Here is a 10,256-nt window from a genome sequence, read left to right on the forward strand (position 1 = left end):
GAGCGCTAAAATGACAAAACTCTTAAAATATAGAAGTAAATCTTCATGATCTTGGATTTGGCAATGGATTAGATACGGCACCAAAAGCATGAGCAACAACAACAACAAAAAAAACGGAGGTAAGCAAGACTTCACCAAAATTAAAAACTTTTGTGCATCAAAAACATTATCAAGAAAATGAAATGACACCTCCAGGAGGAGAGAAAACATTTCCAAATCATAAATCTGATAAAAGTCTAGTATCCAGATATATTACAACTCTTATAATTCAAACAACCAAACACAAACAAATGCAATTCGAAAAATGGGCAAAGGACTTGAACAGACATTTCTCCAAAGAAACTACATAAATGGCCAATAAGCACATGAAAAGAGGGTCAACAGTAGCCATCAGGAAAATGCAAATCAAAAGTATAATGAGTTACCACTTCACACACATGAGGATGGCTCTTATACAACAAAACAAAGGAAAAACGAAAAATAAATGTTTGGAGAGGATGGAGGTAGAGAAATTAAAACCCTTGTGCACTGCTGGGGGGGTGGGGGGGAGGGACATAAAATGTTGCACCTGCTATGGAAAACGGTTTGGCAGTTCCCCAAAAAACTAAAGACAGAATTGCCATATGACCCAGCAATTCTACTTGGAGGAATAATCTAGAAGAATCAGAAACAGGTACTCAAAAATGTTTGTACATGCATGTTCACAGTAGCTCTATTCATAAAAGCCAAAAGATAGATACAACTCAGTTGTCCACCAAATGGAAAAATGGATAAAATGTAGTAGATTCACAGAGTGGAATACTACCCAGTCATTAAAATGAATGAAGCACAGATAGATACAAGCTACAATGTGGCTGAAACATGAGAATGTTATACTAAGTAAAAGAAGCCAGACACAAAAGGTCCCATATTGTAGGATTCCATTAAAAAAATTTTTTTTTTCAACGTTTATTTATTTTTGGGACAGAGAGAGACGAGCATGAACGGGAGAGGGGCAGAGAGAGAAGAGGGAGACACAGAATCGGAAACAGGCTCCAGGCTCTGAGCCATCAGCCCAGAGCCTGACGCGGGGCTCAAACTCACGGACCGCGAGATCGTGACCTGGCTGAAGTCGGACGCTTAACCGACTGCGCCACCCAGGCGCCCCAATGTAGGATTCCATTTATATGGAATATCCAAAATAAGTAAATGGAGAGACAGAAAGCAGATCCGTGTTGCCAGGGGCCCGAGCGAAGGAAGGACTAGGGAGTAACTGCTTAGTGGATACGGGTTTTCTCTTGTGGTTTTGAACATGTTTTTGGAACTACACAAAGGTGGTGGCTGCACAATATTCGTGAATACATATACTAAAGGTCACTGATTTTGGCTCAGCTCATGCTCTCACAGTCGTGAGATCAAGCCCCGCGTCGGGGTCTGCACTGAACGTGGAGCCTGCTTAAGATTCTCTCCATCTCTCTCCTTCTGTCCCTTCTCCCACTTGTGCATATGCATGCGTTCTCTCTCTCTCTCAAATTTAAAAGTGTTAATTTTATGTTATGTGAATTTCACCTCAATTGAATAAAATCAAGAAAGATTTGTGCTCACACATATACATACACAACAAAGAAAAAGGACAGCAGAAAGTACTAACTTGGACAAGAGTACTAGAGAAAGCATATTGCTTGAAGATGATTCAAGTTTAAAATGACCATCAGCAGGTGCCTGGGTGGCTCAGTGAGTTAAGCGTCTGACTTCAACTCAGGTCACGATCTCATAGTTTGTGAGTTCGAGGCTCACACCGGGCTCTCTACTGTCAGCAGAGTCTGCTTTAGATCCTCTCTGCCCCTCCCCCGCTTGTTCTGTCTCTCTCTCTCAAAATAAATAAATAAAATGACTACCAAGCTATCATGTGGCATGCTGCCAGCACCTACTGACGCAGATCTTAAATTGAGCTTTGAATGTCTGGTATTTTGACCTCCCTTTTTATGTAGAAAGCCTAGACAGAGGGAATAGTGCTCCACGGCCCAGATTCCACTACATATTAGCCTCTGCGTAAATCTCAACTTCCCAGGCCATCAATTTCCACATCTGGAAAATAAAGTACCATGAGCTTTGATGGCACTGATGTGACCACCAAATGAAGTAATGCATACAGGATGTGTCAGTACAACGAAAAAACGAAGAAGAAAACAGAAATGGAAAATATTGGGGCCTACCTGCCCAATGAAACTCATCCAGAGGTTGGGAGAAACGACCTATGCTTTGGTTTTGGTTTGATCGCTTTGCACCGCTTTGCAAATTCTACTTCCTCCTCACGCTGATTTTTACTTCGTAAGGTTGCTCTATGGGTTTGATGAGAATACGCCCTAACGTACTTCACACATTACCAAGTGGTAGTTGAAAAGTTTGGTTTGAGAAAGGCATGTGTTCCAGGCAGAAAGCTGGATGGCTTGAGGTCCCAACTCTGCCACTTAGAATTTAATCCCGGGTAAGCCACATTTCCCATCTGCAGCATGGAGCCAAACAGGCTTTGGTTTAAAATCTCGTATTGGGCCTTTCTAGGCTATATTAAGATCTGAGTATGATTGTCCTCTTCTGTAATAAGACATAATAATCATACCTTGCAGAGTATGTACAAAAAAGTGCTCAGGGCCGAAAATGGCATAAGGCAGATGCTATTATGACAAGTATATATTCCCATGCCTCATGCACCTGTGGCGAAAGTGGCTCTGCAGCAAATGGTCATAGCCAAGGATGCTGATATGCAAGAATTGTTGAACTAGCATTTGCTAATAGGGGAGTAGAAGTCATTTGCAAGTCAGGATTACAAATGCAGATTTGGAAGAAGTTCATAAAAGGAAAGTAACAACCAAGAAAGCCAACAGGTTAGCCCCTAAAAGAGAAGAAGAGAGAAGAACCAGAATGATACACGTCCAAAATGTTCAAGAGAGTGTGTTCCGGAAGTAAAGCAGCTGGAACACTGAGGGTACGAACCAGTCACCGAACTGAAGCCTGAGGTCAGGGTTCTGACTTAGACAATGAGATCAACAGTAAATTAACTCTTGAGACCTGTTACTGTATTTGGGGTTTGTTGTTTTTTTAATTTTTTTAATGTTTATTTATTTTTGAAAGAGAGAGAGAGGAAAATGAGAATGAGTGGGGGAGAGGCAGAGAGAGAGGGAGACACAGAATCCAAAGCAGGCTCTAGGCTCTGAGCTGTCCTGTCTGCACAGAGCCTGATGCAGGGCTTGAACTCACGAACCATGAGATCATGCCCACGAGATCACACCTGAGCTGAAGTCGGACACTCAACTGACTGAGCCACCCAGGCGCCCCGGCCCATTACAGCATTTGTAAGATGAAGAAGGCTGCATGTATTACATAAATTCAAACATCTTTTCTAGGCCTCATTTTCCTAAGAAAGTTGAAAAACGATGTAGCCAGTTCGGAAGTGGGGTAAACTACAATACTTTAGTCTGTGATAAGACTGTGGCAAATGATTTAAAAATACACACTGGAAGTTTTTAGGAAAAGAAAAAAAAAAAAAACCAGAAATGATAATAAGTAGCAATACAGATAATTGCCAAATAAACAGCAACCAAAAAGTGGCAATGAGGAATCATCACACATAAAGCATGAGAAGGGGATTCGAGTTGGTACTTGAATAACCAAAGCAGAATGGCAAAAAAATTACTTCTGTAAAGCCGCGGATTTCACGAAAAGGTAGTTATTCACCGGTCACCTGCGAGCGATCCATTTCATTCCCAAGCGACAAACAGTAAAAGCCTCCTATCGCCTCCTATCTGGGTTCTCGCTGCTGCTCTGGTGCAGGCTGGGAACCAATTTGCCTTGGTCTGGGGGCTGTGCCTCCAACTGCCAAGAGCTAGTCTTGCCCACAGGGTCGGGTGGGGGAGCGTTTTCCAAGTTTTCCGCAGTGAATTGGAATTACAAATGTAATTGAGAAAATGCTCTAGAGAAGAAACAGGTGGATTTAGAAACTCGGTTCAAAAAGTAAACAAAGGAAGGTGCTGAACAAGGCAAACACTGGACAGGGCAGAAGGCAATTCTGTTGCTATTTTGTCGGAGGACTGGGGACACATGTACATAACTGGACAATGGGAATTCTGGAGCATCTGGGTGGCTCAGTCGGTTAAGTGTCCAACTTGTGCTTTCGGCTCAGGTCATGATCTCATGGCTCACGGGATCGAGCCTGCTTGGGATTCTCTCTCTCCCGCTCTCTCTCAAAAATAAATGAATAAACTTAAAAGAACAAAGAAAATGAAAGAGAAGAAAGCGGGAATTCTGCGCAGTCGGGCAGAGCTTCTCAAAATGATCACTCAGGGATGTTGTCAAAAGGCAAACTGTGATTCAACAGGTCTAGGGGGAGGCCCCAACAGGGCTATGTTGATTTGTGGAGCCTGTTGATTTCCTTGGTATAAACACTTCCACCATGAGAACTTCAAGCTACTGGACACAGAGTTGGAAGACACACACTCTCGGAGAGGCAGTACAAGCTGGCTCTAACACACCCGAATCTCTACATTTCCAAGGCACTCCTAGATGATTCAGATGCTGCTGGTCCACAGACCATATTTTCAGCCTCAAGATGATAGAAGACAGTGAAGCTATCTGGGGCTTAGGCTTGAGGCAAGGAAATGTGAGATCATTTGGGAGAGCGAGGAGAGACATCACCTAGATCAGGGTTTCTGAAGCCCAGCATTATTGACATTCTGGACTCTTTGTTTTGGGGGGCTAGTCTGCACATCATAGGACATGGGGCAGCATCCCTGGCTTCTACCCGCTGAAGCCAGCAGCATCCTCCTCCAGCAATCACAATCAGAAGGCTCTCTAGACGCCATGCATCTAGATTCATCTCTAAGAAAGGAAGGAAGGGAAGGGTGGTAACTCATACCACAAGAAAAGAGATACTGAAGAGCAAAAACAAGAAAGAGAAAAGAGAAAGAAAAGAAAGAAAAGAAAGAAAGAAAGAAAGAAAGAAGAGAATAAGGAAATCGCCTTAAACACACACACACACACACATAAACACACACACACACACACACACACACACACACACCGCTTTAGTTAGCACCAGGCTGAACCAAGTAGAAAAGACTGTATGTATATTTAGAAAGAATGTAGGCAGGATTCAAAGTTTAAAACACGAGGAAAGTTCTGGAGGGTAAAAGAAAGGTACTGACCTACGACAACAGGTCCATTGACTAACAAGTAGGATCAAGGATATCTTGGGCTCTTAGACTCAAAATTGCTGTGTTCAGTCCTGGCTGTATCGTTTATTAGGTGGGTGATCCTGGGCAAATTATCTGACAAGTAAAAGCCTCCGACATGAAGACTTCATGGAGTTGTCATGAGTACTGAGATAACGTATGTTAAGTTCTGAGCACGTGCTCAATTAATGTTAGCTGCTACTATTACCAGCATCATTATTCTCCTTAAGAAACATATGCTTCACTGGCTACTGTTTAAACTTGTTAGATGAAATGTAACACATGGGAAGATCTTGCCTGGTGAGGCCTTACTTGTCAATTCTTTTTATAAATATTGTACTCATCGTGTGAGCAGAAACTGTAGCTGAAGAGGCATTAAAGTTGGGAAAGCCAGGGCGCCTGGGTGGCTCAGTCGATTGAGCATCTGACTTCAGCTCAGGTCATGATCTCATGGTTGGGGAGATCGAGCCACACACAGGGCTCGCTGCTTTCAGTGTGGAGCCTGCGTTGGATCCTCTGTCCCCATCTCTCTCTGCACCCCCACCTCTCTCTCTCCCCCTCTCTCTCTGCACCCCCACCTCTCTCTCTCCCCCTCAAAAAAAAAAAAAGTTGGGAAAGCCAACCAAACACTGACTGACTGATGTTCCAAAAATCACAACTAATGAGACAAGGAAAACGTGAATAAAAGCCCATAAATCAAGAGGAAGCAAAAAGAACATTAAATTTTCACTGAAACTGGCAGGTTTTCATAGGGCTCCAGTTAGCATCAAGAACATGTGATGAATTCTAGTACAGCTGCCAAGGATGACAGGTTTATAAGAACCAACCTGACTTCAAGTTGTTTATCCTACAACAACAGTAAACTGTGCTGCTGGTTTTATTCCAAGTCGAGAAGTGATTAAAACACAGAAACCTGTTGGGTGCCTGGGTGGCTCAGTTAAGCATCTGACTTCAGCACAGGTCAGGATCTCATGGTTTGTGGGTTTGAGCCTTGCATTGGGCTCTGCGCTGACAGCTCGGAGCCTGGAGTCTGCTTTGGATTCTGTGCCTCCCTCTCTCTCTGCCCCTCCCCTGCTCACGCTCTGTCTCTCCCCAAAATAAGCAAACATTAAAAAATTTTCTTAAAAAAATAAGGAAAGAAAAAACACAGAAACCTGCCTGTAAGTAATTTCTATAGATAATTCGAATATCAGTCTGGGGTATTCAGTAATATCACAAAGTATCCTCTTTCAGACGCTAGTACATACTGAGAACATATTTCAAGAGTACTACATTTTTCTCACTAAAATTCTTGGGAGGCTATGAAGGGTTCTGTCTGTCCCATGCACAACTGACCAATAAGGGAAGGAAAGCATTCTAGGTTTTAAATAGCTTCTGAGTGTCAGGACAGGATAACTGTTCCCAACTAGAACAATTAAGGACCCTTTAAGGGAAATGTAGAATTCTTCAGAGAATCCAAAATAGAGCCATTCTAACATGAAACTAACTCATCAAGAGGAGGAAGTTATTAAAACCTTTCCTCTGAGATGTGAAAAGTAGTTTCCCTGTATAGAATTCCTTCAACCTAGCCTGCTAATTTCAAGCATCTTCATTAGCAAAACAAAGAGGGCAAACATTATCGAGCATTCCAAGCTTATCATCTGTCTGTGTGGGGCGAATCACTGGGAAGAACACTGAATGTCATCACTCTGCAGATGGCCAGGAGTCAGGGTACTACTCCAGCCAGCCACAGCCAACGGGACTTCCAAGTTTTCCAAAAAGCTATGACTTACATACAAGTGCTCATCAAACACATCACATACAAACTTGTAGGGAATGCTGATAGTGGCCATTGTGGCAGAGGTAAATGAAGATGCCTTTGATTAACAGGCACATGGTCCCCAACAAATTTAAGTATGACTTACTCTCCCTTAAAATAGCCTCTTCCCTAAAATCAACCCAACGGTCTCAAAATAAGATGTTTCCCACCTGTTTTGAAGTCACTGTCCTAAAACAAATAGAAACGATCTGTGAAACCAGAGAAAATCCTGACTCAGATTCCAATGGGCATTTGTGAACACCTAACAATAGCATCCCCGTTAGAAATCAGCACATGAAATACCATCCACATTACTTTCATTTTGGAGCCCAGGACCAGGAGGTATCTCTTACTACAGGAGTTCAAAAAGGAAGTGTGTTCACTTCCACAATACTGCTCTCCTGTGCGCAGGAACACAATAAAGAGCCATAACCGGTTTCCCACGTGGAGGTATCTGACAGCTTTGTATTGTAAATGTTTATGAAATTCCTCATTTCCGAACTCTCATTTGCATACCTGGCACACGTTTCCCATTCGGTCTCCAAAAAGCACAGTAGTTGAGGGGTGAGGAGGTAATGTTGTTATAGCATTCCAAAGCAACCTTAGAAGACATTCTCAAATTGCCTACTTCCCAAGTTTCTTCACACGGGCATTATCGGCCTTTTGATTTGCTCCCAAACCAGTGTTCCACTCTCACCCACTTAGCCCAGAAATCCCTGTATCGGTTTCAATCTTCTCAGATAATAGGAATGGGAAGGCATTTGTGAGCATACCTTGTATTCCTCGCGCTGTTCCTCCTCCCTCCTTAAAAATCCAGGGATGAATGCACTGGGGAGGTTGCTTTATTAAAAAAAAAAAAAAAAAAAAAAAAAAAGCGAGGGTGGCAGGGGTAAGGGAAGGGAGGGAGGGAGTGGTAACCAGGACCCCTGGTCTTTTTTACAAGGTGTTGATAAATCCCTCCTTTAAGTCAGCTAAGTTCGGTCTGCTTAGACACTTCAAAACACTACTGTATAAAAGGGACTTAAAAATGAAAACAAACAACAAAACCCACCTAAGCTGCCACCTTCGGAAGTTTCTCACCCAGGTCAGGGCCCACGAGCGCTCCCCCGAAAAAGCCCTGATGCACACAACCCCAAGTCCTACCCTTTATACCTACTCCCCTCGCAACATGAGCTCGCCGCGGACTTGAAGGGCGTCCCGGATCCCTGCGACCCGAGCCCTGCAAAGACTTCGGCCCCTTCGCCGGCGCACTGCCCTCGCCCCCGCCCGGCCAGCGCCGGCGCCCTCCGTAGCCCCCTCCCCCCCTAGCCCGCAGCCCCGCAGGCCCGCCCGGGCCCGCGCCGCTCCGGCCCGCGCCCCGCAGCCCCCTCCCCTGCCGGGACCCCGAGCCTCCCCCGGCCCCCGCTCGCCGCCGCGGGGCCCACCGAGCCGCGCCGGTCCGCTGCTCCGGCCGCGTCGTCCTGCTGCAGCTCCGCAGTCATGGCCGAGGCGCCCCTCCGCGGGTCATCCGGCTCCCGCCGCTGCCGCCAGCCCAGCCTCGCAGGAGGTGGAGGAGGAGGGAGGAGGAGGAGTAGGAGGAGCGGAGGAGGGTGAGGATGAGGAGGAGGAGGAGGAGGGAGTTTGATGGTTGTTGCGAGGTGGAGGCGGAGTAGGCGGAGGAGCGGGGGAGACAGGAGAGGAGGAGGAGGTACTATGCCCCTCCCCCCTCTACCCCTCTCCGGCCCCGCCTCCGCGTCGAGCCCCGGCCGGGCTCGTCCCACACGCCCCGCCCCCCGCCTGCGCGCGCACGCAAGGCGCGCGGCCCGGGGCCGAGCGGTTCTGCGTGCTCCCGCGCACGCAGGGTTCTGACCCGGCGCGGGTCACGTGACTCAGGCCCCGCCCGCGGCTAACGGTCAGCGGCGCCGGCGTTCCGGGGCTGTTGGCGCCCAGGAAATGGTTTGGGAAGCGTGGACGACTCGCTGCCCCCCCCCCCCCCGGCCGTCTCGCGGAAGAGTTCAAGCTGCTCTCGGCCTCGGGAAGCTGTCTGGAGCCCGCTCTCTGGGTCGTTTCCCACCTGGCAGTAGAGTCGCTTGGGAGTCCAGGCGCTGGAGGGGTTACCCGTCGTTTGCAGGGAGAGGCGGAGGCTGAGCGCCGTGGTCTGGCCAGAGCTACCCAGACGGGCCAGACCCCCTCATCCCTGCTGCCCAGCAGCCGCACACACCTGGGCGTGGGGTGAGTTGCCGCGTTGTCCCCTTTGCGGTTTTCTGGAGTTCAAACTGGAATTCCAATCTACTTGGTTAAGCCCGCCAGCTGCTCCTGACGGCGTATTAAGAACTCAGTGCTTCCCCCGATCTGAAATTGCATTTTCAACAGTTTGGTGGAAATCCTAACTACTAACCATGTTTCACATTATTCACGTGTTATCACTGACCGCCGTTCGGTTGGCACCCATTTGGCTGTCCCAAATCTCAGTAGAGGCCTGGTGTGGAAGAGCCCTTTTTTAGCGGTATGGTTATGCCATTTTCCTGATCTGGGCCTCTGGCGGTATCTTGGGTGTGAATTTGGTGTGGATCTTGGCCTTTCCCCCTGTGCTCCTGGCGTTGTTGCCCATGTGATTGTGATGTTTCACCTGCAGGCCTTTCTAGTCTGCCGGTGAGCCCAGCTTGTGGCACCAGGAAACAGGTGCAGAACAGGAGCAGTTCCCGTCGGAGACCTGGCTACTCCCAGGAGCCGGGGCCATGACTGCTGCTGCTTTTCACCTGGAGACACAGAGGTTCCCCTTTCCCTGACAGGTAAACTGACAGAGTGATCAGAATCTTCCACGTGCAACAGGCCGACTGTGTGTGTGTGTGTGTCTGGTGGTTGCAGGACTTTTATGGTTATGCCTTTGCCTTTTTTTTCCCCCCCCATGAGTTCCACACCTGAGGCTCATGGCCTCAACCCTGGAGTCACGGCAAAACAAGTTGATTTCTCAGTATGATTTATTTACAGCTTCGCATATTTCTAAGTTACCAGAAAGCTCTATTTTTGTGTGTCTTGACCATGTCTCTGCAACAACTCGTTTGTCTTTGCACATTCATTTTAGGAAATTGCTTGTTTAATGGGAGTAAATGGGGTGGAAAACCTGTAACTTATTCATGAACACTTCCTTGAAAAACTACCAGACACCTCCTACACTCATATTTCTGGGGGAAAAAATGTATACAGGCCATTTGGTAAATAATAGGCCCCTGAATTTTGATTGAGCATCTTTCTGCTGTGTGGATCTAAAC

At 46.7% G+C, this 10,256-nt stretch overlaps 1 protein-coding gene across 1 annotated transcript in view; it reads right to left on the bottom strand.

Annotated features, from left to right (window-relative positions):
- The window catches only part of LOC115524921 (ubiquitin carboxyl-terminal hydrolase 28-like), a 30,297-nt gene extending 21,682 nt beyond the window's left edge, over nucleotides 1-8,615 (bottom strand). Inside the window, exon 1 of the mRNA XM_030331701.1 lies at nucleotides 8,430-8,615. Within this exon, the coding sequence (XP_030187561.1) occupies nucleotides 8,430-8,486 (57 nt within the window). The 5' untranslated portion in view covers nucleotides 8,487-8,615. The remainder of the gene's footprint in view (nucleotides 1-8,429) is intronic.
- Between the last annotated feature and the right edge of the window lie 1,641 nt (nucleotides 8,616-10,256).

The sequence above is a fragment of the Lynx canadensis genome, chromosome D1 (genome assembly GCF_007474595.2).
Source record: "Lynx canadensis isolate LIC74 chromosome D1, mLynCan4.pri.v2, whole genome shotgun sequence".
NCBI lineage: Eukaryota > Metazoa > Chordata > Mammalia > Carnivora > Felidae > Lynx > Lynx canadensis.